This window comes from Poecilia formosa, unplaced genomic scaffold (genome assembly GCF_000485575.1).
Source record: "Poecilia formosa unplaced genomic scaffold, Poecilia_formosa-5.1.2 Scaffold140, whole genome shotgun sequence".
NCBI lineage: Eukaryota > Metazoa > Chordata > Actinopteri > Cyprinodontiformes > Poeciliidae > Poecilia > Poecilia formosa.
This window is the reverse complement of record NW_006800079.1, coordinates 662,375-689,730: the sequence shown is the minus strand read 5'-3', so window position 1 is coordinate 689,730 and position 27,356 is coordinate 662,375. Positions and strand designations below refer to the sequence as shown.

At 36.8% G+C, this 27,356-nt stretch overlaps 2 protein-coding genes and 1 long non-coding RNA gene across 5 annotated transcripts in view; 1 reads left to right on the top strand and 2 right to left on the bottom strand.

Annotated features, from left to right (window-relative positions):
* The window catches only part of myo1b (myosin IB), a 65,678-nt gene extending 64,850 nt beyond the window's left edge, over window positions 1-828 (bottom strand). Inside the window, exon 1 of one of the 3 annotated variants that reach the window (XM_007562697.2) lies at window positions 549-828. The gene's annotated coding sequence lies outside the window, so the exon portion shown is untranslated. The remainder of the gene's footprint in view (window positions 1-548) is intronic. The other 2 variants (XM_007562699.2, XM_007562700.2) reach the window with 2 other exon arrangements.
* Window positions 829-2,270: 1,442 nt separating this feature from the next.
* On the top strand, window positions 2,271-13,521 carry LOC103145319 (basic leucine zipper and W2 domain-containing protein 1-A-like). Its single transcript, XM_007562696.2, has 12 exons — window positions 2,271-2,378; window positions 2,882-2,955; window positions 5,008-5,184; window positions 7,369-7,463; window positions 7,554-7,619; window positions 7,751-7,886; window positions 10,347-10,456; window positions 10,655-10,825; window positions 11,135-11,281; window positions 12,215-12,353; window positions 12,614-12,736; window positions 12,828-13,521. Exons 2-12 carry the CDS (start codon window positions 2,892-2,894, stop codon window positions 12,857-12,859), a joined length of 1,260 nt encoding a protein of 419 aa, XP_007562758.1. The 5' UTR covers window positions 2,271-2,378; window positions 2,882-2,891; the 3' UTR covers window positions 12,860-13,521.
* A 12,484-nt stretch (window positions 13,522-26,005) lies between these two features.
* LOC107837404 (uncharacterized) overlaps window positions 26,006-27,356 on the bottom strand; it is an 89,354-nt gene continuing 88,003 nt past the window's right edge. Inside the window, exon 3 of the long non-coding RNA XR_001663424.1 lies at window positions 26,006-27,305. This is a non-coding gene — a long non-coding RNA (uncharacterized LOC107837404). The remainder of the gene's footprint in view (window positions 27,306-27,356) is intronic.

The following is a 27,356-nucleotide window of genomic DNA, read 5'->3' as shown; positions in this document are numbered from 1 at the left end:
TCATCATTTTCACCACGATAAAGCGCCCGCCCACACACCGCTGTGCAAATAACGCAAATAACTGAACTTTTCAGATTTGTTCTGGTATTATGAAACCCCGCATATTCAACAGATTGCTAGCGTTGCTTTGTGCAGTTAAAAAGTGAACTTATATGACAACCGCTTGTAAAGAGGACTCAACTGTGCCGCTGTCCTGCAGCGGTTGGCGTCGCCTCAAATTGCTCCTGCTCACAGATGTTGCTAATTAGCGACGGTGAACAAAACTGCTGCTACAAGATTCTTACTCTGAAGTACAAACGAGCTGTTTGAATGTAACGTTCATACTCGTTGTTTTAGCTAAAAGTAGTTTTAGCTCAAAGAAAAAGTAAATAAAGAGATAAGTGAACCCCAACCCCCCCTCCTCAACTGCAAAAAGAGGAGAAATGAATGAGGAAGGCAATCCAGTGACAGTACAAAGTTAACTTCTGAGGAGTTGCGCATACACGTCAAACTAAAATTTAAAACATAACTATTTCACTCAGCTAATCAGCGGAGTTTATCCAACTCACCTCTCTTTAGCTCTGACAGAGTTGCTCCTCTTCGTCCTGAATCCCGTCCGCGGACAAGACTATGATCCCGGGGTGCTTCTCCAACTCTGGAGTGGACTCCCGAAGCCTATCCCGGCTGTTTTCGGTTGAACTTGAGTCTGCTGTGCTGGATGAGGCTGAAAGCGGCTCCCTCATCCGGATCTCAGCACTTTGACTGGAGCTCCGCATGGATTTGAGAGCTCACAAACTGCCGGGCGTAGGGAGTGGCTGGAGCGGCGTCTCTGGGTTTGTCCAGAGTCCCTTAATCACCTTCTGTGCGGAGGGGGGAGGAGGTGGATTTGTGATGCATTCATGTACCGTAGGAACAATATGTTTACAACTATCCATGAAACGCTGAATAGCTTATATATATATTGTGTGTGTGTGTTACTGAAAAGCGTATTGCAATCTGGGACACATACTTTTGCTTTTAATCTCTGACTGATGATTTTCCCGTGATGATTTTCCACATTAAAAGATAAAGAAAATATATTTAAGGTAAGCCAATTATATAAGACAGAAAATTAAACATTAAGACATAAATGTGAACTTAATGGAAAGTACAAAGTGCTTTTAATTTGGCAAGCCTTGTCAAAACACATGTTCTAATTTATTGGATATGTTTTACTAAATATGATAACCACCTATTTTGGACACTAAAGTACTTTGCAAATGTTCTATTTCAAATAACATTTGATATGAAAGGTGCATTGTTTTCTTAATTCAACTTCATCTTAAGTTTTTTTTATTTAAATTAGCAAATTTGGTTAAATTACACATTTACAACAACACAAGTGGAACGTTGACAGTGTTAAAAATATGTACACATAGTGATGATCTGCAGCATCAACCTTCTGTTCTCTTTACAGACTGCTTTCAAGGTTTTGTTGTTGCCATCACTTTTGGAAATGTGTGTAGTTTTCTCAAATACATTGCAAATGTTTTGCTGTAGAATACAAAACACTTTAATGTGAACAATGCATTTGATCCAGAGGACAGTGTTTATTCATGCTTTTTGTAAGAGAACTGCTATACCATCAAGTTTGGCTGTTGGGGTGCAAGAAGAATAGGAAGCATTAAGTTGGAACATGGATTGAAAATTAGCCTAGCAAAATCTAAAAAGTCTCCAGAAAGTAATAAGGGTTCAAAGAGCAATTTCCAAACTAAATAAAACCTTTTTAGAGTTAGTTTAACATAAACATGTTTATGTCTGTTACTGTCATATTTGAAAAATAGACATACATATATCCTTCAATATTTGGGATGAATGTTTGCTTGGATATAACCCCTAATGATATTTGGGGAAAGTTCCTGAATACTTAAATTTACAAGATGAGCTTTAACGCAGCATTAAAGTTTCCCCTGAAACCCACATGGATAGATTCATCCTCCTCCTCCTCCCGGCAGCACAATACCCCCCTCCTGTGTCTTAATTTTACATCGCAACGACTTGCTGACAACTGTCTAATGACGCTGGCTCAATTTGGCGTGTTCAGGACTGAAACCCATGTTCAGTTGTAGATCCTCTGTATGTGAAGCATTTCTTCCTTCGTGTATCCATGTTTTGCAGGTTCTTCACAAATATAAAACGCTAAAAAAAAAGGCAACCAAAAAAATCATATCTCACAGTTTTAAGAACTGGAAAGTTGCTAATATGAAATTGTCGCTGGTATTTTCTCTGTTGGGATGGATAGTGCATGCGCGCATGCGCGCTGACGTCTACCGTTTCATCTTCCCTGTACCTGATTGAGCTGCAGTCCATTTGTACCATATTTTTTCGACGGGCTGTTTTTGATCCAAAAAGGAATTTCGGTGAGTTTTTCACTGATTTTGCTCGTTGTTTATCCGAGCTGTGGGTATATATTCAACAGTTACGTCAATATCCGTTACGAAAATCAATAGTTGCTAAACGGTCGGTACAGTTTAGCTAGCTGCCTCAGATATTTCTACTTCTGTGGGATTTAACGCGAACTTATTGGTCTCGGCCCTGTTGTTTTGTCAGGCCTTAGTTGATTTGTATTTGTCAATTTTAAGCTAGATATACGTACTTAAAAATGCACTTCTTTATAAAGCAATGTCTGTGTCATTTTGTTGTTAGTATAACGGAAAACAAGTGTGACACTGTTGCTGATAGCTTACAATAGTGATTTACACCCAGTTGTCAGGGCTTATAAACGCTTCGTTCTTCAAATTGTAAATCAACAAACTCGACTGCAAGTAATGCATGCCCTTAGTTAAATCACATTGTTGCTCTTTCGCTACCAAGTAAATGTTTATGGTTATCTCTAAGTCTTGCCTAACTTCTTGTTTTGCAGAGTGTCTTTTATGAGTAATCAAAGGCAACAGAAGCCTACGCTAACAGGCCAGCGTTTCAAACCTCGAAAAAGAGGTAAGCGTTACACTTTAAACCACGTGATTTTTGCATTTTGTTTTGGAGTTTTAAAAGAAGTGAAATGCCTGTTTCTAAGTAAATGCTATTTGACGTGTGCTGTTTCTGCTAACATTTTATTTATGTATGGCATTATTTAGCAAATATAGCAACAGAAATTCAAGCTTGCTATGAAATAGTTATTTTCTACGCTTTCAAATCAGACACTTGCTGCCCAGATTATGAAACCCATTTAGGTAAAAGTTTTATGCTTAATAATGCAGAATATTACAAAATCCAATGGAAATATTCATAAATGGGAGAAGGATTTTGGAATCATTTCAATATCTTGTATGTTGCATTTTTACCTGGATTTACTCCTGATGTTGTTCCTGTTAACTTGCAGTCAGGGATTGTTATTTCTACTTGAAAATATACACTAATTCTTTACCCTACTTGTTTACCTTGTATATTTACTTAATATAATTCAATTTTGGGATCAATTATGTATTTTAATTCTGACTATTACATGAGTTATTTTGAAGCTCTTTTCGATTTGTGCAGAAAAGATCAGGATGCATTTTACTGACTGTTGTACTTGAACAACTACATGTGACCAGATCTTTAATCTTGATGGACTTGCAGCTTGTGTTACAGCTAATGTGTTTTACCCCTACATTCATGAACATAACAGAAAACGAATATGTCACTGATACCTTTCAGAGCCCTAGACCTTCTTTAAGTTAGACATGGCACAATTCCCATGTCCAAATTTGAACCTGAAAAGAAGAGCATAGCATTATTTTGGAGCTAGCAACCAGATTGGCTCTTAATCAACTCTTTCCTTTGACATATTGTTCCCAACTTTTGCTACACTTAACAATGTATTTAACTGTAGAGTATATTTCTTTTGGGCTGCACAGTGGTGCAGTTGGTAGAGCTGTTGCCTTGCAGCAAGAATGTTCTGGGTTCGATTCCCGGCCCCGGTCTTTCTGCGTGGAGTTTGCATGTTCTCTCTGTGCATGCGTGGGTTTTCTCCGGGTACTCCGGTTTCCTCCCACAGTCCATGACTGTCAGGTTAATTGCCCCTAGGTGGGAGTGTGTGTGTATGCATGGTGGTTTGTCCTCTGTGTTGCCCTGCGACAGACTTGTGACCTGTCCAGGTGTACCCCGCCTCTCGCCCGCAACATTAGCTGGAGATAGGCACCAGCAACCCTCCCGACCCCACTAAGGGACAAGGGTGTAAAGAAAATGGATGGATGGTATATTTCTTTTGTAATGGTATGTTTTGATGCATAATGGGGATGAATAATCTTAAATTTTTGTGATGCACTTTCTGCATGATTTTTATTTCACCTTGGAAGATGAAAACACAGGTATGTTTTATGAATAAGGCTGTACCAATTAAACTCCTCTCCTATTTGAGGGCTTAATTAATGGGTCTAAACCGTTACTATGATTTACAGTCCCCATGTTGGCTTCTCTAGAGAGTACTCAGATTTTTTTCTCCACAGGTAGAATTGCACCTCACTTTTTACTTCATGCACTTTTTGCATGAAGTAATCTTTAGAGTAGATTAAAGTTTAAAGCTTTTATCAGTTGAAGGCCATTACTTCTACATTTAATATCCTTAAATTATCTTATGAAATTCAAGTGAAGATGATCAGAATAACTGGTTTATGTAATTTATCAGTAACACAACCCCATTACCCTGTGATAAAGTGAGCAGATTGTAGAAACCAACCTCAAATCATTGGCTGTTGCAGGTGGTACAAAATGTCCCAAAGGTAGGTAATTGGTGCATAGTTTATACAAAACCTCTGGATGGATTTAGGTTAGCATTGTTTGGGTAAAAGTTGAAAAGCAGAAATCTCAAAGTTTGCCATATATTTGCGTAATGGCATCAGTAACATACTGAAAGAAAAATCATAAATGTACTAAAAAGGATTGGTGACGTTTAAAGAAGAATCCTTTAAGGGTCATTTGAGGATATTTCTATTTACCTACTGGTCATAAGTGGTTGGCAGTAAAACCATAAAGTTTCTGTTTTTGTTTTGTCATTTTGTTTCATAGATGAAAAAGAGAGGTTTGACCCATCCCAGTTTCAGGAAAGCATTGTGCAAGGTCTAGATCAAAGCGGCTCTGATCTGGAAGCTGTTGCAAAGTTCCTCGATGCCTCTGGTGCCAAGCTCGACTACAGACGATATGCCGAGACTCTGTTCGACATCCTGGTGGCTGGAGGAATGCTGGGTGAGAGGCCTCGCAAAAATCTTTTCAAACTTTATCTGTCATTAAGTTCTCAGCAGTGCATGAGTTTTGGTGCCGAATGACAGCAGAGTCTTGGGGCAAAGAGCACCAAGACTGAAGCTCCTCCTTCCAAATCTGTGTCTGAGGTGAAACGATGGTTGTGAAATGTCTCCTCCAGCAGATCAACAAGAAGCATAGAAGGAGAATAAAGCTGCTGCTTGCTTATTTCAGCGTACCTGTTCCAACATGTTTCAAGCAGGTAGAACATTGCTGATCACAAGTAAAAAACAAATCTGCTGATTGGGTGAAAAAATGACATATCACCACTACAAACAAATGAAAAGTGAAATTAAGATTAGTGACCTTCAAACATCATCAGTTGGTGCCGGATTCAGTTTTGCTTGATAGTCAAACAACCTGTAACTCCTCCTGACCTGCAAATGTAGTCTGCCGGGTCGTGTTTTTTTTTTTTTTTTTTTTTTTTTTTTTTTTTTTTTTTACAATTTTTTTGAACTTGCTTTCACAAAGAAACAGTATGACTTCTCATTACCATCTCATTTAGGTGAAATGTATTACACAGCGAAGTCATCTGTAAAAGTGGTTTTCTTTGTTCTTTTCAAAATGTCAAACATTCTGTTTTCAATTATTTCAATTTTAGGTTTTGAAAAGATTCAGATGTGCCCAGATTTCCACATTTTGTTTTAAATTTCCCTTTGAGTAGCTTCATGTATTAAATTAGGCTTCCATTCTATTGCATTCCATTTATTTAACAAATAATTAGAATTTGTCAAATAATTATACAAATTCTAATCAGCAGCACATAGACCATTGATCATGTATTTGATCAATGTGCTGCAATTTGGGAATTTGGGTGTTTTTACTGAGTGGTCAATGTAGCAGAAGCGACAAGCTCTTACAAAAGGAATTCATTAATAGACCTTCAATTGTTGTTGTGAACCAGCAAACAAATTCTACTACTAAAACTGTCTTCTTGTTATCTTTTACTATCTTCTTGGTACTGTATTCACTTCCAGCTTCCTGGGCGAAATAGCAAAAATGTATTCTTTTCTCTTTTGTTTTAATCACAGCCACAACTTTATCACAGTTTCCTCACATATAAGCATAACTTTAACAAAACAAAACATTACAGACCAATTAGGGGAAAAAAACATTTCTAATCTGGATTTCTATAGTTTGCAACAATTTTACCAACCTGTGTCAAGCATAAATGACTAATAAACATGTTGACATTCTTAAGAAATACGGTTCAATCTTTTTGTTTCAATTTCACATTTATTTTAATTAAAAAAAAAACAAAAAAAAATCAGCAACAAGCAGGTTAAGATCACTTTGCTACATAACGGTTCCCACAACAGAATGGCATTTTTTATCATAATCATGTTCAACCACTGGAGATGGTCACCAGACCACTCTGGTAACCGCAAACAGCAACTGGAGGAGAAGGCTTCTCTTGTAGTTTTCCTCTGCACTTTTTGAGGACATAACATCTTCAATAGACCCTGCTTAGCTAGTTAGTACATGTACATTTAACAGCTGGTGTTCTGTGGGGATTGTAATATTTCTTCTTTACTTCCACTGCCTTTATATCAACTCTGCAATATAAAACTTAGTTTTTGAAGAAGGTAAACGAAACAGATGCATCTCAGTAGCTGTGTCAAACTGTAATAGATCGAATTACAGACAATCTCACTATTTCTCTTCACAAGCTAATACTGTCATGTTTTCCAGCACTGGAGCTATAGATTTAACTTTTCTTGGCTTGAACAGAGGGAAATTAGCAGCTGGCCAAAACCTGTCATCAATAACCATTACATTTTTTTTCTGCATGCATACAGCTGAGAAATACCAACTTAAGTAGAACATGATTGATTTAATATCTAACTTAATAAGTGGACTCACTTTAGTTATTGGTGTTTATTAAATTTTAATAAAAGTGAGCTTCAAAAATTCCTCTTTTTTTAATCTGTTTTTTTTTTTTTTTTTTTGTAATATGTTACCAATAGGTTTGTATTAGTTAACTAACAATCTTAGCAATGGTGATTGTATTTGTGGAACAAGATCAACAATAAGTAAAGAAGTAAAGAATAATGGACATTTTAGACAGAAATTGATCAAAAGTTTTAACTGGGAGATTAATGAAGTAGTAAAAAAAGTGTTTGTTTTTAGCCCCAGGTGGTACTCTGTCTGAAGACATGACCTGCACAGATTTCTGTGTCTTCAAAGCACAAGAGGACATGGAGACCATGCAAGCATATGCACAGGTGAGTAATCCAATTTTCAGGTGAAAAGACAAAAAAGATTAATATTTTGTAAACAAAAATTTTCCATACAATCATATTTTGTATTTGTAGGTGTTCAACAAACTCATCAGACGTTACAAATACTTGGAAAAGGGATTTGAGGAGGAAATCAAAAAGGTGTGATTATTTTACAAGAATCTTCACATCCGTTACCATTTTGCCTTACATCTACCTTTAAGTGGAGGAAGCGACATTGTTTTACTGGATTCAGCCAACAGAATTAAATTCGCGTGCTTACTGTTTGGCAGCTGCTGCTGTTTCTCAAGGGCTTCACAGAGGCTGAACGCAACAAACTGGCGATGCTCACGGGAATTCTGCTGGCCAACGGCAATGTCTCTGCATCCATTCTCAGCAGCCTCTTTAACGAAAACCTGGTCAAAGAAGGTAACGGTTTAATCGTTCACTGGTGCTTAGTGCTTATTTCATGTTTTCACAAATTGGAGTCTGCAGGCTCTTTAGTCTGGAAATTATTCTACCTTCTATTGTTGTAAATCAAAATGTATCGCCATCTGAAATAAATGGTGATTGGGAGGATGATGACGTGAACTCTCCAGCAACTCGAGTGGACTGAGTTTATGTTTAACACAACGTAGCTATTTAATATGTTAAGAATGTATAAATCTCTTAGTTGTGTTAATTCATGTTTACACAGTTCACAATTAAAGGAAAATAATGTTCAAGGCAACAAATTTATTTACCCTCTGATTTCACAGTTGGGTTTTGGATTAAGTTGTCGTCATGAGGTTTAGTGAGCGCATGAAATGTACACCCTCAGGTTTAGTCGCTCACTGTGTGAAAAAGTTCAGCACTGCTTTATTCAGTTGTCTGCTTTATATTTGTGAACAGCTGTTCAGCAAGCAGTCACATTTTCTGTGTGTTATCGTAGAGCGTCACACTTCTGTTTTTACAAGTATGTCAGTTTCTGCTGCTCATCCTTGTGTAGTTTCCTTTCCACACAGGCTCAGGCTTGAATTTCTCGTCCAGATTTATTTCACCGTGTGAATAACTGGACTTACAAGTTTAAAGTGTTCTAATCATGTGTTGATACTTGCTTAGCAAACTTTCTGATTGGTTTTGTGGACTGCACAAAAATCAGAATTGAGCACCTGCTGTATGAACGTTGACCTTAGAAAAATATATCCGTTGAGATTGGGGTTGGGGGAACTGGAAATCTGTATCGAAAAGGAAAAGCTTGTTTGGTGCATTTAATAAAATCATTTTATGATATTGACAAAAAGACCAACAGCAAAGGTGGTTTTAGTCTTATCAAGCAAACAATAATTTAGATGGATATTTTTTCTCTTTTTTTAAAGTAAATGTTTTCTTTTACTGTCATGTGATGGCAGTTTGTTTAGCTCTGATTATTTTCCTGAAATAAGTAATCTGTGAATCTTCATTGCTGTATTTGTTTTGCATTTCTTAAGTCATTTGATCAAACATTTTGTGGCCATCATAAATTGCTCTTGCTTCTGGCAGTCAGAAAAGCTGGTACCAAATATGCAGATAAGCATGTGGCTGGGAAACATGAGACTATCCTCAAGGAACTGAACAAATGGAATGGCATCTGATGAAACTGTTTAATTGAAGATGTATTGATGCAAGAGATTAATCAAGCTATCTGCTTGGATTTCTTCGCATTTTAAAAATCTCTTTAAGAACTATAAATAATAGCAAATTACTATTTTATTACTACTTGATCAAATAAAAAAATACTTGATAAAAACTTTACAATTTGTAAGCTGCTTAAAGTCACAGAGCAGTCTCTTAATCAATGCAAATGTCAAATATGACTAAATTCTGCAAGTTATGGGACAGTGAAATGTTTAAAAACTAAAAAGAGAGAACTATAATGAATGACAGAATATCTCCCTTTTCAAGATGGATATTAAAAAAAGAAATTCTGTAACATTCATTCAAAGAACCAGTCTTGTTAAATCATTCATCCATTTATTTTAAACGAAACAGGAGTCCTAAGAAGCCCTCCTGCTGTAAGCCATCATTATTTATTGATATTAGCATAAGAGGCTGTCAGTGTTACGCAGCTCTGCTGCTAAACAGGATTTCTTTTGTTTTTCTAAATTTCAGAATGATTACAGTGAACACCTGAAGATGTCTTTTGAATCTTGCAGTAGTAATTTGCGTGTTTAGTGACATTAGCATTTTTAGCTGTGCTTGCTGTATTCTTTGTAGAATTAGGGTAGTTGTACCTTAAGTGTGGAATGTACAAATAGATTCAGAAATGTCCAAATCCAGGCTGTTCAATGACTGTCACAAAGAATCAAAGAAAGCAACATAGTTGGAGCAACAAATAATGTTGGTATTTGTTCTAATTTCTGTTTTCTGCTCTCTTAGAAATAACAATAATGTATCAAACAAAATCTTGTTCTTTGTATGAATATTGACAGCTATTACATGCTTATGCTAGTAACTGTTGATAAAGCAATGCAGATGGTGTTGTGAGGTTTGCCTGGCTTTGACTTGGTTGTTTGTCTTTTGCTGGCTGCAGAAGTAAAAGGTGGCCACACACAGATGGCAGCTGATGAATAGCCTCGGTTAATTGAGCACCACCCATTATCAGTCACTTTACCCTTGAAACTTGAATCTTCAAATAGATGGACTGAATGGTGGCCTACTTCATATGTTCATAAATACAAAGTTATTGAAATGCTATTTGTTGAAGTCGTTATATAGATGTTACCCTGCCATATCCATCTCCATCTGCTTGATGGTCTTATGGCAATTAAAAGCCGCAGATTTACGTTTACCGATGTATTAAGGAGGCCTAACTTAATCCTGGTAGATCAGTGTGCAGCAGCTGACTCACATTACCATTCATTTGTTCAGGTGTTTCAGCCTGCTTTGCCGTGAAACTCTTTAAATCCTGGCTTTCCGAGAAGGACATAAACTCAGTTGCTGGCAGTCTTCGGAAAGTTGGCATGGACAACAGACTTCTGGTGAGAATGACACATTTAATACAACATTATTACAGCAGAATTAAGTCTTAAAAGTCTGTGCGCTTGGATTATGACTTGTTAAATAAAATGAGATTAGTTGAGACGCTGTTCTGACATTCAGCAGTTCAAGTTTTAGTTAATGATTAAAGTCTGTTTCTGGCTGAAAAAAGTCCTCACTAAACATTTTACTCCTTTCAGGAACTGTTTCCTGCAAACAAACGCAGTAGTGAGCACTTCACCAAGTACTTTGACGACGCAGGGCTAAAGGAGCTTTCGGACTTTGCCAAAAACCAGCAGTCTATAGGTGCACGCAAGGAGCTACAGAAAGAAATTGAAGATCAGATGTCACGAGGAGACCCCCACAAAGACGTAAGTCCACTTAGTTTTCCTGCTTTCTCTGACACTCGGTTCTTTTTATGTAGCACACTGCGAAGACTAGCTCTGAGAATCGCTTTCTTCTTGACCTTTGTCTGCCTTTGTCTTGAGGAGTGGCTGCAAAATGGGTGCAGTGAATCAATGAAAAGTTTCTGCAATCCACTCAGCCTCGACAATAGTCTCACCTCCCGCATGCTTCTCTGAGGATTCCAATGCCTAACACATCTGGAGGGTTTGATTAGAGGCGCGATAATGCACATGCTGGCTTTGGTTTGTCTGCATTGCCGTTAATGTGTTCGACAGATTATCGCATACACCCGAGAGGAAATGAAGAAGAGCAACATCTCAGAGCAGACAATGGTTGGACTGATTTGGTCCAGCGTGATGAGCTCCGTGGAGTGGAACAAGAAGGAGGAGCTGGTCGCAGAACAAGCCATTAAACACTTAAAGGTGACACCTTAGTTAAGTTTTGTAACGGTCTGCATTCTCTATTTAGCTTGTGAGAGTATAGGGAAGCAGAAATGTAAATAAACTTGGCTGGGTCTTTAAAATGAAAGATACTGTTAAATTAATGCAATTGTAGGTTTATTACTTAGAAGAGAGCATTTACAGGGCCTTGGAAAAGTATGCATACTCCTTTGAAATTGTTTGCATTTTAATGTAGTTTACTTTATTGAAGTTTTATGTAATGGATGTCCAGTACCCTGGTTACTAATACCCCTACACAATACAACACACCCAGAAGTCTCCTAATTATCAAATTAACACTTTTGGAAGGTATTTTCAGGGTAAATCCAGGTGTTCTGTGAAGATATTTAAAGAAAATTAATGAACAAACAGCATAATAAAGACCAAGGAACACCAGACAGGTCAGGAATAAAGTGGTGGAGAAGTTAAGAGCAGAGTTTGATTAAAAAAATCTATCCTGTAAGGTTGTTTTTCTTTTACTGAGGTGGACAGGAAGCTAAATAGAATGCAGTTCTGAGAGAAAATGTGTTAGAGGCCGTTACTGACTTGAGTTAACATCCAGCAGAACAAGCCTGGAAACAGCCAGAGCTCTAATGAAAGGATTTAGATCAAAGCATATTAATCTGTTAGAATGGTTCAGATCGAAGCAGAAGTTTCTCTTTTCAGGTTTTTATTTATGTGTTAAAAATGTTTCAAACTGTGCCTTATTGTACACTGTTATTGTGTTCTTTAATAGAACAAATTTGGAAAACCTTTGTGTATGAATACTTTTCTCGCGTACTGTATTTAATCAATAATTTTCACCAACAAATTTGAAAAAGTTTTAGATATTAGAGAAAATTCACACTTTTTAAAGCCATCAGATTTCAAAACTGAAAAGTCTCTTGTAAATCCACAAATGTCTCCCTTTCTCAGCAATACAGCCCACTGTTGAAGGCTTTTACCTCCCAGGGATATTCTGAACTCACACTTCTGCTAAAGATCCAGGAATACTGCTATGACAACATCCACTTTATGAAGGCCTTCCAGAAAATTGTTGTTCTGCTCTACAAAGGTGAGTTAATTACGCCCATACGGCTCCTGGGCCTGTGTTTGCCTTTTTTTTTTTTTGTGCGGAAAACAGTTTGTTTTGTGTTGGAAAGCTACGAATGCTGCCAGATGGCCAGAGATTATAGCCAGAAAGTTTGTCTTGATTGATGTCATCAACCAGCCCTGGTGAATTTTTCTTTTCCTCCCCCACAAGCACCTGGGGGCGCATCTGTGCTCCTGGCATCAGGTTAAAAAGATGTTTCTTTTTTTAATTTATGTTTCAAGCGGACGTCTTAAGTGAGGAAGCAATTCTGAAGTGGTACAACGACGCCCATTTGCCCAAAGGAAAAAGTGTTTTTCTGGATCAGATGAAAACTTTTGTCGAATGGCTTAAAAACGCAGAGGAAGGTAGGCCACTCACTCATTCACTCTCTAGCTAAGCTGCTGAAGTGTTATTTAGATTATTCTGTAAACTAACCTTTATTTTTAATCATTCCAGAGTCCGAATCAGAGGAAGAAGAAACAGACTGAGGATTCCAAACGACAAATTCAATGCATTATTTCAATTTAACTATACATGAGATCCTGTCAAAGGATTCTTTTTTTTTTTTAAACAGAAGTCCCTCTACATTGTTTTAATTCTCTACCTCTGCATATCAACTGTCATAGAAGGGCTTTAATATTCTTTGGACTTGCTTCCTCTATAAATCAATACTTGTACTTCTCTTTATACTTCTTAAGGACACAGTCTCAGTGCCAGATGGAGCTGAATGGGTATAAACTATTCTTTTCAAAAAAGTTTTTCTTTTTTTTTTTCTTTTTCTTTTTGAGAAAGGCAGTTTCCTTCTAAATTATCCGGTTTAAGAGATTTCAATGTTTCTGTCTTTAGTCAGTTTGCCAGAGGTCCTTATGTGTAGCCGTTATATTCTGGTCGGGCAAAAGACAAACTGTTTTCTGACCTCATTTTAGATCTCTGCTGATGATGTGACGGCATTGAATTTACTGCCGGTTTTTAGATTCAGCCTTCATTATTGGTAATGGAGCTATGCCATTTTACACAATCATGTTAATGGTGGTAAATGTTGCCCCTCAAAGTTATTTTTGTTTTTCCAGAAAATCTTATGTCATTTTTGTAGGGTCTTACTCTTATAAAACAAATTTTAAAATAAAGAGAAAGAAGCTATCGTCCTGAATGTAGTGTTTGTTTCTGCATGTTAAAAGGCAAAAGCAGACACCTTAAACTGTTGAAATTTTATTAAGATACATACAACCACATTTTCAATGTATTTACCTTAAAATTCACAACAATAATATCTCAAAGTCTTCATGCCGGTTTGGGGGAAAATAATTTACCTTTTAAGATTTTTGCAGCCTCGAAAATGGTTTCTTTCATTGAATTCAATTTTTTTCCAATTACCTCTGACATGGCTTCCCTGTTCATGCTGAAGAAAAGCATCCCCACAGCATCATACTGCCACCACAATTTACAAAGGGGATGGTGTTAAATTTCAGTCACAAAGCATTTTGGGGAAAACTATTTTAAATTTCTTTTTCCTATAGGTTTATCACATAGTTTAATATTACTACTCTACATTACAATTTTGGTTGTAACTTGGCAGCGTGTGAAAAAGCTCCTGTGGTATGAACACGTTTCTTAGCAGTTTACAATGCAGCCCAACTCATGGAAACGATCATAAGCAGACACTCGTTTGAGAGAGCTGCATGTGCAGAAAGACAAATAATACTTCCTTACTGCCCGTGTTACTGAATGTTTCCCTAAAACTGTTTCTACTAGTGGATTTCTTCTTGAATATCATAATCATCCAATCAGGAGAAGCAGCTTGACATTCATAACCTTAAGTGCAAACAGCAATCTCAGTTTATTCACTGTTACACCACTTTAAATCATAATTATGACGCAGTCAAGGGTGCAGAAATGAGAGCGAAATTATTTGAAATGTTATCGACAGGCCAATAAAGATAACATTATTGTTATCTTTATTGATAACAATAAAGATTGTTTATCTTTATACGCTCAGAAAGTCTGAAAGTACTTTGTCAACATAAGCCAGTCATTTCTGTAATTTCCAGAGGCTTCTCCCCACAGGAGAAAGTCAGAAATACGCTCAGAAAGTCTGAAAGTATATTCAGCTGTCCAGTTTGGTGTATATGCACATGTAAATGCATAATAAAAGGATTACACTACCCAGCCAAGCATTATCAGATGATAATCAGTTTTGCTTGGCACCAACAGATGGCAGTAAACCCTTAAGAGATTTTCCCTCCCCCTATTAAGGGATGCCAGAGTTTTAGAATCAAACTCAACCAGAAAATGCCATTTTGAAGAAACCCGACTAAAATATTAGACAGAGCTACAAAGTATGCAACATGAGTATTTTCTCTTCCTCTCTGTCTCAGGAGAATTTGTTTTCCTTTTGGTTTTATTTAGTCGTGCAGCAGAACATGAAACAATTTGGGAGAGTGACATGCCGGCTGGGGGAAACATGACTGCTTTTGAGATTTCTGTGCGAGCATATTTAAGTGCATCCAGCAATGATTGCCTCCTCCCCACTGCCATCACTACCAACAACATGAAACGCACAGAACCGTACACTACTACGGTTCTTAACATCTTAATGGGACTATTCTCTGTGTGCTGCCTTCCTGCTCAGCCGCACGCCAAGGACTCCTCCCTGCACAATGAGGAATGCTGTGGTGCTATAATGAGGTGTCCAGGCAGTGTCCTGACATATCTGCTTGTTCTGCTTATTTGCCATTTTTAGCAATTACATCTGCTAGATATACAGCAGATATTCCAGACTGTAACCATCAGTAGACCCACCTTCATATTGAAGTGCCAAAATTGGTGTGGATGACATGAACATGACCTTTTCTCAATACCCTGACATTGCTCTCATGTTCATTTATTGCATTAACATGCTAATGCAAAATATTTTAGAGCTTATGAATGCATATTTGCTTCTTTTTTTTTTTTTTTTTTTTTTTAACTGGTCGATTAATAGACGAACAGAGACGGGCGTGTTTCTGTCAGTTGGACTTTCTGCTTGAAGTGAGCAGAGCGGCAAAATGTGCCAGGGAATGCCAGGGGAGTTGTGGAGAGCAATTATTCTGAATTTCACACTGCGGCTTTGGTCAGTAAACATGACTCTGACTGCAATGCAGACCTCATCTGAATAATGCTGTCAGAAAACGGAGAGAGAGAGAGAGGCCAACGGTTTGTTTGAATGTGAAAAGAGAGACTTGAGATAATTACTCAGTTTTGAACAAATAAATAATTTAGAAAAAGGAAAAAAAAAAAATAGCTGCCCTACCTCACTCCCACCCAATCGTGCGGTGATGTGCCAAGCACAAAAGGAGCTCTGTTTTTGTTACGGGCAAGTTTCAAGTGAGAGCAGTTTGCTTTGCATTTTAAGCAGCGTCGCACGCCGGGCACAATGGTTTTTCCTGTTCTGCTGTTTTTGTTTTTACAGACGAATCAGGCAAACACCGGGTTTATCAGGCAGGTGAAATATGGAAATGAGCCTCAACATGTTTGCTTGCTAAATACCACCGGTTTGTCCTCCACATCAGTCGTTGCAGAACATCCTACAGCAGAGCAGCTTTCCTGCCCTGCTCCAGTCACGGACAGCTGAGCACCCCTGTGACAGCAAACAGCTGTTAACCGCATAAAATCCCAACGGGAATAAAAAAAGTTGCTGTTATTGATGCTGTGGGGTGAATTCTAACAGTTATACTCATTTGGTCTTCTAGAGGCAGAAAGTGATGGTCACAATAATTGGACCTCTGGTAAAACATTGTAAATGTTTTGTTTGTTGCAGTAATACAATATGAAACAAAAGCATTTAGAAAAAGCCAAATTGTATGAGTATGCTGATTGAGAAAATGCCGTACTTTTTTTCAAATTGATTAGAGCTTGGTATTTCATGGTAATTTGGTTCTTTGGGTGTAAATATGCTATAAGACAGTGGACAATTTCTTTAAGCCAGCTGGTCGCTAGGTTAAACGAGAATCCATAAAAACTACCAAAGATGCCTTTAGACAGCCGTAGCAAGGAGAGGCATTTTGTGGTCCTCATGTTAAGTTAACGACAGTACCTCCCTGCCTACTAATTGTCAAAGAGACATTCCAAGAAAACATGCTCCAAGTCCTTTCATTAGAACCGGAAATGTGGGTAGTTTGCTAATACTGCTATGGCTTTTGTTGAACCTGTGTGATTTGGTCAAATGATATTGACAAACATTCAAAGATATTTGTGGCGTGAAGCAAAGAATTATTTTGTAAAAGCAACTCATGCCTGTTAAGTGCAAGGAAGAATCTGTGATGCTGTGATGTCTATTCCCCTCCAGAGTTCCTAGTTTGAACTTGGGGTATTATGAACTTTGATGTACCAGGACATTTCCAGTAAAATTGTGGAGGTCTTTGCTTTCAGGAACAAAAATGAAAAGGGATTTTTGCAGGATTTTTTTCATCCAAACACATTATGGTGCTCTGAGTCTCTAAGCTAAAATCCTTGAGAAAACCCGAGCGGTAAGCTGAAGAGAAGAGTGTAACAGAGAATTCTGGGTAAAAGAGTCCTCTGTTTCTTGGAAGTGCATTGAGAGCAGAGGTACCAATAACTTTGAAATATCATGGATTATTCAAAAATATTTTCAGTAGAATACTATGATTTCTTAGTAGAGTTATTTATTTTAGGTTATTCAACACATCTAATATGGCTGATGTCAAAAGCTTTTTTAAAAGCAATAGCCTGGTAATTCCCATCAATAATTCATAGTCTTGTTGAGTGTTGCCAGCAATTAATCAAGACAAGTTTTGTCTTACAGAATTGTAAAAATGGCTGCATTATCCTGTTTGTTATTTCAGTTAAAGTTTTTTTATAACTGCAATATAAACACTTCTCCAAAGGCAAAAATGTTTTATGAGCTGTTTTAAAGTGAGGTCATCTTTCAGTTCAAGTAAACATCTCTGCTCAGGCAGATATTTTGTCTTTAAAAAAAAAATAAATAAATAAATATTTCCATGACACAAGGTCGCCGTAAATATTAAGGAAGAGTAACAAAGACTTGATGGATTTCAAAAAATGTTTCAACATATGAGGTAAAATGTTCCAAGGCATGTCCATTTAATATTATATGCATATAATTGACATTTATTCATTTCCTAGGTTGTTGACCTGAAATTTAAGTTACTGTATTATAATTTTATATAGTTTTGTAAGAATTTGACCTGCTTGTCTTGTGAAAGTATTTTGAGATCAAATTTGTTACATCACCTTGCAACAGTATTCATATAACTTAAACTTTGCACAACCACAAACCAATGTGTTTTTATTGGAATTTGATATGATCAACCAACCAATTGTGACCATAAGTATAAAATTTAAAGTTTTGTTTAGTTTTCTCCCATTTAAGTTACGGCTGTACATCTTTTAGGGCTTTACAACCTTTGCACAACCAGAGACAAGACATCTTGTTTATTTGTTCTTTGTAAAATAATTTATGCTCCTGTACACTGGAGCTCTGGGTTGATACCTCAGTCTTTTGCAGTATCTAAAGTGTTTTCTTTCAGGATTGCCCAGTAGTTGCCCATCTACTCTGACCAGCTTCCTTTGCTGCTGCTGAGAAATCCCCTCACACAGCACCTTCTTCCATGTTTGTGCCCTACATGTTTTGAAGCAAACTGAAACTTTACATTGTATTTTCTTGTAACAGTTACTCTCCACTGACCCATAAGATATTTGTGGAATGCATGAGTAATAGATGTCCTTTCAACAGAATGCTCCACATGAGCTGGGAATCTCTGAAGCTCCTCCACAGTTATCATTGCCCTCTTGGTAGCTTCTCTGATTTATGCTCTCCTTGCCATTTTAATTTAGATGTACAGCAGTGTCTTGGCTGGTTTGGAGCAGATTGCCTGGCGTTAAATATGTTCAAGACATGGGAACTAGGGTACTGAATTTGAATCATTATCAGTTGAATCAAAGTCAAACATGCCATGAAAAAAGGTCATGAGCGCCTTCAAAAGAGCATACAGCAACTTCTCTTTTCATTTTTAATATCACTCTTGAGAATCTAGCTGAGAAAGCAACTTGCTACTAAATGGCTGGCTCCTAATATTTGCAGGGTTTTACTGAATAACATGCCTGGAGTTGCACACTGTGTGAGGGGTGCCACTTAATTTATGTAACGACTCGGTTGCCAGTTAATCTCAAAACTTCAAAACGAATGCTGTCGAGTGATAAACTGTGACTTTATACAAGGAAAAGTGTCCCTGTAAGCATTTTTGTTATGAACCACCATTTCTAGAGTGCAGCTGGTGAGTCTTACAAGCTTAAACTTGAAGAATGTCTCTTATAAATGTTTGATATTTTTGCTTCAGACCTGTTGTGCTCTTCACTAGCCTGGTCAACTTTTAGTTCACAGGTAAAGATATCTGCCCCCTTCCACTTCAGGCCCTCTTTCCCTTAACCTGAAAAACAATTCTGAGTTCTTTTCAGTTTTCAATCATTCTCTCTGAGAGTGAGCATTTCTGTGCAAAACAAAACCTCAGAAAGCCTTGCAGCTGCCACACAACCATTTTAGAGCCTCTTACAAAAGCCTGAGAGAAAAAAAAAATGTAAGAAAATTTAAGAGTTTTGACAACTGAGCTGATTTTTTTTCTCACTTTTTATGTAATTTTATTAACATGCTACACGTTTGCAGTCATGCCCAGAATGATATACAATTAAAATCAGATACTGACCTGCACAAAAAATACCTGACTTGATTTTTCTTATTGTATGACTTGAAATCAGACCAACATGTAGTTTGTTCAGACATCCTCATAATGCAGGTTTAGATCCTCTCATTAACAGCCCAAACAATATGACGCCCTGCTAATATTAAATTGGCTATCCCTGCTCCTGACACATTTATTAATTTCTCAAAATCTTTCCACCTTCCTCAAGTTTTTTTGTGAACCTTCACCCCTCAGGAGGCTCGACAAGTTAAATATGTTAAGTTATTTGAAAAAACATCACAGTGTTACAAAAATGACTTTGCCAGGTTATTGGTGATATTATGGCTACTTTTCATTTTTATAGCTTACAGAAATGTTGCTCTTATTGGTAAAATATAGATACTAGGAGAAAAAAAAATCATGAATCAAATATTACAACCTTAGTGGGGAGCATTAGAGTTCTTGTGGGGAAGGATTTATTGATTCTCAAAGTTGAACACATATCTCTGAGTGATCTGTTCGTCACCCCGGTCTAAAATAAGAGCGTCTTCATCCCCTACAAGCCCCTCTGACTTCCTATGTGAAAACGCATGGAGTGTGTAATGGCCTGACTGTGAGAGTCCAGGGATCTTGCAGCTAGACTTAAGTCAACACTGAGTCTCATCACAAACATCATTACTTTCTCCTGGCCTGTCCTTTTCCCTCTTCAGTGGCCCAGGTCTGATAGCTGTGTACAAAAGACTGGGCGCAAGGAGACAGATGGCCTAGTTTGATAAAGAGTAATCGACTCAAGGGTTGCTATTTACTGGGTAAGAGCTTGTCTGCTGCTCTATATCCAGAGGATAAAGCTTTTTAAGGCATTTCAAAGAGCAGAGTTTATTAACATCCCAGGCATTTGGGTTCACACTGCTTATTCAAGAGTTTCCGCTGATTATTCAAACGCGCAGTGATTGTCATCTGGGTCTATCAGGCCACTACAGGGGGTACAGGAGGCAGATTTATTTGAAGCAGAGCCAAAAATACAGTTTGAGTATTTTGACATGAGTCCTCCTGGGAACACCAAAGCTCCATCACAACATTTTGGCTGTGACAAACCACACTGATAAGTTGCAAATGGAATGAAAGTTAGCATTTCCAGAATGGTTTTAACGAGTCTCCCCGGAGTGCACCGTAATGACTGTGCCTCTGGAATGCAGAGGCAGCATGCAAGTGTTGGGTCTGCATGTAGACCCTCAGGTTTCCTTTTGAACGTTGCAGGAACGCAGCTGTGGCTCTGGGGAGCGAGGCAGACTGTGTGAAGACATGAAAAGTCCTTGACAAAACAGTTTGTTTTAAATGGAATGGCAGAATTTGCAAGAGGAATCTACTTAATAATTAAAGTGGGTATATATGTGTGGGTGTGTGTGTGTATAGACATATTTATATGCATATATCATAAAAGGTTCTCTAAATACAACTTAAGTAATAACCTATTTGGAAAGCAAATTTTAGTGCTGTTTTGCCACCGTTTGCTTTAAAGCCAGAGGTTTGTGTTGCTATAAAAATGTGCTATAATATGAATGCACATCAAGTTATAACACAAGTGCTAACGTATACAGTTCATAATACACAATTAGCAAGATAATGAGGTAAGTCTCAATAGCAACCATTAGACATTACCTATTGAAAATGCCAACCAGTTGTTTGGGAGGCATTCTTGGAATTGGGCTTTTCAATCAAACCACAAAAATACAGATTACATTTTCAATTAAGTACCTGAATATTTTTAATCAAATGTCTGATGGCTTCTGATGGAAAATAAACAAAGTTGTTGGGTTTTTTTTGTTTTTTTCAGAATAATGACCCAAAGGTTATGGATAAATCCACTGTACCTTTTCCAAAAGCTTTTTAAATTAAAGGTTTGATATTTAGGTTCAAAAAATATGTTGTGCTACTCTAATAAGAAAATTATTTATTTTACACTGAATGAGAATAAATGTGGTAATTTGCATATTTTTTTTAAGCATCAGCTATGCATTGCATTGCAGCTTATGCATTACTTTGTTAAATATGTTGTTTTTTTTTTCATTCTTGTACAGAGAAGCAGTTTTATCTTAAAATTCTAGTTTTTCCAATCTTAGCATTACTTTTACAGCTTCCTTCTGCTGTCATTTGGACAGCAGAAATTACAAGCTGAAAGCACTGTGATATATTTTTATGGCTTCCTCTTGCTAAGTGAGAACTAGAGTGCTAATTCTGGTGCTTGCTGCAAGCCAGGCAGGAGCAGTGATTTAAGGACAGGTGTAATGTGCTCTCTTTTCTCCGTACTTATTAAAACCTGGTTGCTGCTTCTCAAGATTTCTCACACTTTTCAAAGGTGGATGACAGCAAAACCTACTAATCTTCGTCTTGTTCCAAGGGGGATGAAAATGTCAAAGCTTATTTTATGTCTTTGTGCAAGAATTAATAAATGCATGAAAATGAAGGTGATGAATTTAATTGTGAACATACCAACTTCTTCCTTTGCATGTATTTCCAATGCAAACTTGTTCAAAGAATCACAAAGCTTTAACTTCATGGTCAATTCTAATGGCTGTCACTTTGAAATTGTTTACAGGTATATGTGAAAAATTAGGACATCCTGTGAAATAAGTATTTTTGGACACGTGGCTATTTGATTTTGATATAGTGAAAAAATAAACAATTTCAAAGAACAAGCCTGGAAAACAGCTATAAAGTCATTGAAAAAATAAATAAATAAAAATAACACTCCTAAATTTATTCCAACTAAAACTGGTTAAAATGAACATAGGCATAGGTGCACCTGATTAAAATATTACTTTATTACATTGTCCCTTTTCATTTTGAAGGTCTTTTCCCCTGTTTAAACCTCAGACGTTTAGTTTTGTGTGCTCCTGTCTGTTAAAGTGAGCGTGCCGTGAACACCAGGGTAAGATTGAACGAGCTGTCTGAGGCCTTCAGAAAGAACATTGTGAGTTTGGTAAGAGATTTAATAAGGTCTCAAAAATTTGAAATCCACCATTCAACTGTGTAGAAAGTTTATATTTTGAAGACAATCAAAACAGTCAGCCACTCTCGCTGTTGAGCAATGTTCACCTTGAAAACAGGCAGCAAAATGCTAATGTCATCACAAGACTTAGCCTTTTGCTTTGGTTGATATGAAAGCGCATGTCTTCATAATCAACTTATGAATTTGTAGAAAGTACAAATCTTTTCCTCAGTGGAGATGCTCTGATGTGACTGAAAAACACTTTTGCATACAAGAAACTCTTCAAAGATGAAAGTGAAGTCTGGGGCAGACTTTTTCAGACATATGTAAGGACCTGATGGATCACTACAACAAGAGTCTCATTTAACGAAAGAGGTTAACGTTTGATGTTGACCAAACTTTTTTCTCAGGTAAAATGCATTTTTTAAATTTACTTTCCTCAACAAGTTTTTGTTATCCAAAATCACTTTATATGAGATAAAATAAAAATTATTTGTCATTATTATCCTTACATTTAATATGAAAGAGCTGAATGTTTAATAGGGTCTTCATTTTTTTTCTCATGACTATACTTTAATTTAATTTAATTTAATTTTTTTTTATTATTTGGTCAAACAGTTAAAATACTTGAAATAAAAAACACTTTCTGTTTGTCTTACAGTTTCAGACATTAAAATAACACTCTTACAAATGGTTATTGTACAGTACAATATATGACTGAAGACTGAAATGTCTATGAGCTAAAGCAATTAGTATTAAACTGAGTTTGTCTTTTGATTTCATCTTCAGCTAATTGACTATTTTCAACTTGCAATATACAAACTTGGCAGCACAGCAAATTGAGCATCTACCGAGACAACGCAAACTCTTTCAGTGTCAATCTGTAATTCTTCTTTCCTTTTTTTTTAACAATGCTGTGAGCTTTTATTTTCCTGAGGGATTTTTTGACCTGCAAGTGCAGATGGCTTATATAAACTAATTTAAACTTGGATATTATTCTGTCCATTAAATTGTATAATAGAAAATTACTTTTTTGAACTAGTAACATTAATTGGCAACCAACCTTTTTTGTGCCATTTTCTCTATTTTAATTTGTTATAATATCTAGTAATCTTTGACTGGTTGCCAGCTGCAGTGAAACATGTAGAGCTTTCTTTGAGTTCAGACAGCGGTCGTATTCCCCTTAACAAATATAATGATAGTTTATGGTGTTGCAATTTGTTGATGTTTTCAAACAAATTGGTGAGACGATTTTTTTTTCCTTCCAAAATAGGGCGACTCAAAATTGCTGTCTTCCACTACTGACAATCAAAACAACAGGAAGCTCGGAAAATATTGTAAGAAACATAGATGATTATACCCAAATAGAACATGCATCTTACTCCTATACCAAAAAAAAAACAAAAAAAACAGGGCTATGTTATTGCTAAGATTTCAAATCTATTCTGAGGAAACTTACAATGATGGTTTTCAAAAGTTTTGTGTTAGTACCACTTGTTCCTGTGAAAATATCAGAATGCAAACATGTAAAACCTGAGATTTACTTTTTCTTTTTTTTTTTTTTCTTTTTTTTTACAATGCAGTCAATCTGAATCTAACAACCCTGCCTCAAATAAATGAGGTGATTGGTGAAAAATGACTAAGTCTTACGAAAAGATGGAGTATGTTTTGAAATTGATTGATAAAACAGCTCCCTACTATATTGTCTAGAGATGTCTTGCTTCATTTGTCTAGAAAAATACAGACATTATCACTTCCTTTCGTGTAATGCTCCAGGTTTGTTATTGCGAGCTATTGCACAAAAACTCCACAATAAGGGCATTTTGTCTTTGTCACTGATGAGAGGTGATAGCTTCCATATTTGTTGTTCCCTCTTTTCAAAAGCAGATGAAGAGGAATAAAAACAAGCAAAGAAAGATGCATATGAGACAAGCCAGGCTGTGAGCAATCCATAACATTCAGTGTACTTTGATTTCACCACAGACTGAATGTGCTGTTCCACTGTCACTTTCAGGACCTTTGTGCTATCAGGAAATGCTAAAAAAAAATGACGTTTAGAGATTGTTTCCTGCAGCACACATGAAATATATGAGGTGCTGCTTATTCATGCACCACTGCACTCAACTGGGCTAACAGGTCAAAACTGTTCCAATTACGGCAGCCTTGTGCTTACAATTAGCATGTCTGATTGGCCATGTCTTATGAAATTAGTTACAGGGAATACAACCAAGACAACTGGAGCTGTATTACCTTTTATGTTTCTGCCAGTTTAATACAAGAATAGATTTCAAGCTGAACAAGCACTGACATGCCTAATAGATTAATTATTTTTTTGTTTCTGCATCATCTTAGTATATTCAAATAGGGTAGGTTACAGTAGTATTGGCAGGGATGCTAATAGATGAATTCAGTTGTAATTCGTTCAAGTACAATTGAAACCAGATATTTATATACACTGCATAAGATGTCAGACGGCTTATTGGTCAGGAACACACCAGATGACTTTCACGGTCAGATTTTGAAAAGACTGGGAAAGACCGAGGTCCAGACTGTGTGACTGTGTCTGATGCTGGATCACAGATCACAGGATATTACAGACAAACTAAAGCCAACTGAGCACATCAAGGTTTCATGGAAACTCTTGCAAGGTTGACAGTCTAAAGGAACAAAAATATCAGTACGATGGTGGTAATAAAAGAAATTCTCAGACTTTGGACAAGCTATGTTTCTGTTACACCCCCACATATATTGAAGCAGAGATGAAGCTGAATATGATTTAGATAAATTCAGCTGTATTCTTTGTTCTACTCCTGTTGGTAGTTGGAACATGTATGTGAGGCTATGCATTTGTCTGTGGGTTTTGGAATGATTGTATTGTAGAAATGTCAGTTTGTTAAATTAAGTCTCATTGCCTTTCTTTGAATTATGGAAACAGTTTGGTTTATTTCAGTAAACCAAATAATGAAGTAAGGCATCTCATTATTTATTGTGTTTTAGTCTTGAATGTCCAAGTATTTCTCTGTTGTTTTTTATTTGTTTAATATGTTACATTGTGTTATGGTATTTAGTTGGGTGAGAGCTGGTATGATGCTTTATGCTCTTTTGCTTTTCTGTACATAATGTTGCTTAGTTACAAAGAAAGAAATAGTCAGTTCAGAGCTGTTGTCATGTTCCAGTCTCTTTTCTTTATTGGCTGTCTGAAACAGACATAGCAGATGGGTCAATGTTCAGTTCACACAACCTGACTGCTTCCAGATCTGCCTCGAAAAGTCAAACATGTTTGTTTGACTGCAAAAGAGGTCAGGTCAGTTTAGCTCCCCCTCAAAGTCCGGTTTTCACCCCACCTCATAGTAGCTAGTGCAGACTGACAGACATTTCCCGACAGGCAATCAGAGATAAAATCAGGCAAAAAAAAAAAAAAATTGTATAGAGTTTCTCCAGCTTGACAATCCCTGTAGGAATTATCTTGATGTGAGACAGAAGCTTATTTCTCTTCAGCAGGTCACCAAGTCTATAACAACAATTAACTGCTATTTTTATTTGATTGGTTGTAACCATGTGCTTATGTCGGTAAGATTAGTAATTCATAAGAATAGATGCTGGAAAGTCACACATACATTCCAATTGATCCCACTTCTCAAATAGTGCTTCAAGTTCAGATTATTATTTATATTACTTTAATATGTTTTCTACCTAAGGAACCAGATTCCAGTGACACCTTGACCTTTGGCATTCACTTCTTCTGGACGAGCACATAGCAACAGCAGCATAATCGCCTATGTTGTGTTGTTAACTTTGCAACAATCCCTTATGCTGAGCAGACATTAGTGGCAGTGGAGAGGAAAAACACTCATTTAATGGGAAGGAACCTTCAGAAGAACCCGACTCAGTACGAGTTGTCATCTGCCACAACTAACTGGGTGTTGCCTCTGGTAAATATGGTAATCTAAAATGTTAGGTGCTTATTTCTCTTTTAACAAACCCAGAAACTTTTATAAATGACTAATTGAAATGAAATGAAATTCTACTTAAAAAGTGAAAACAAGTCATGACTGCATTTTTCTTCAGGCTAATGATCAAAATCAAATGGCCAAAACAGCAAATATATGGTTCACCAGAAACATGGTCATCTTTGCCCTCCAGGCCTATGAAACCCTGTGGAGTGAGAGTAAGAGAAGAGAGCAGAGGAGAGGACCCAGGACTCTTGATTCTCAAGACAGATTTTGCAAAGAGGAGAATATTATATTGTGTAAGATCACAGTCATTTAATGAAATTGTAAATTCCTTTTAGGTTTTTGCATTCATATCCTCACCAGAGTAACCGATGAATACGGAGGGCTGTGTAAATACTGCTTTCAGAAATGTGTGCTGCCTGTGCCCATGGTGAAGAACATTTTTGGGTAAGAAGTTTATGTACTGTGAGGGGATTTTATTATTAGTGACCTTTAGTTTTCAAAAAGATACCGAGAAACTTTATTACACAGCCCTCGGTGCTTTCAGATATTTTAAGTGGACAGCACAAATATTTGGGACAGCCTTAACCTTTTAAACTTCCGTAAACTGTGGATACACAGAAAACCAGTTCCTTCTGTCCAGAAACTGGACAGTGCTTTAATAGAAATGAAGAGGAGGAAGCTATTTAACTGAAATAATAATTTTCCAGTTCTGTTATTTGTCTGCTCTTACTGATTATTTATTTAAGAGTTTTATGTTTCCCTGTGACTCTGCGTTGTGAGTATGAAGAAGGTTACTCTGATGGTATTACAAAAGCATAAAAATGGGCTTTTGTGTTTTATTAGGAACAAATAAAACACTTGAAGATCATTTATTCATTTTGTCTGTAGAAGGATGATAGTTTGCACACACACACCTTCAGGGTCCCATAGTTGTTTCAGGAAGAGGTTCACAAAAAAGCCCTTTCAGCACATGATTTTAATTTCCCCATCACAGGAATATATGACCCAATATGTGGTGTCAATATGGCTAAAAATGGAATAAATAAATACAATTTTATTTTTTAGTTTTAACTTCCTGATTTTATAAATGTACCAGGAAAAATACAAGAATGAAACAGCAAGAATTACGGAACCATTTCTCAAGTCATACAGGGGAAAAAAAAGATTAAAAATTATTCATCATGCAGAAAAATAAATCCTAATTATCCACTTATCTGTCCATTTCCTGTTCCTGTTTTTCTCAGTATGAAGAATGAATGAGAAATCACGTTTTCTGTGGATAGGTCCCCGGCCCCTATCAACATAAACAACACAGGACAGAGAGACAAGCATGTAAAACTCACCC

Bases quoted from the DNA above. Each gene is read 5' to 3' on its own strand.
- LOC103145319 (XM_007562696.2), top strand. From the start codon at position 2,892: ATGAGTAATCAAAGGCAACAGAAGCCTACGCTAACAGGCCAGCGTTTC. The intron at 5,185-7,368 runs GTGAGAGGCCTC...GTTTGTTTTTAG, and splicing joins GGTGGCTGGAGGAATGCTGG to CCCCAGGTGGTACTCTGTCT. The intron at 7,620-7,750 runs GTGTGATTATTT...ACTGTTTGGCAG, and splicing joins TTGAGGAGGAAATCAAAAAG to CTGCTGCTGTTTCTCAAGGG.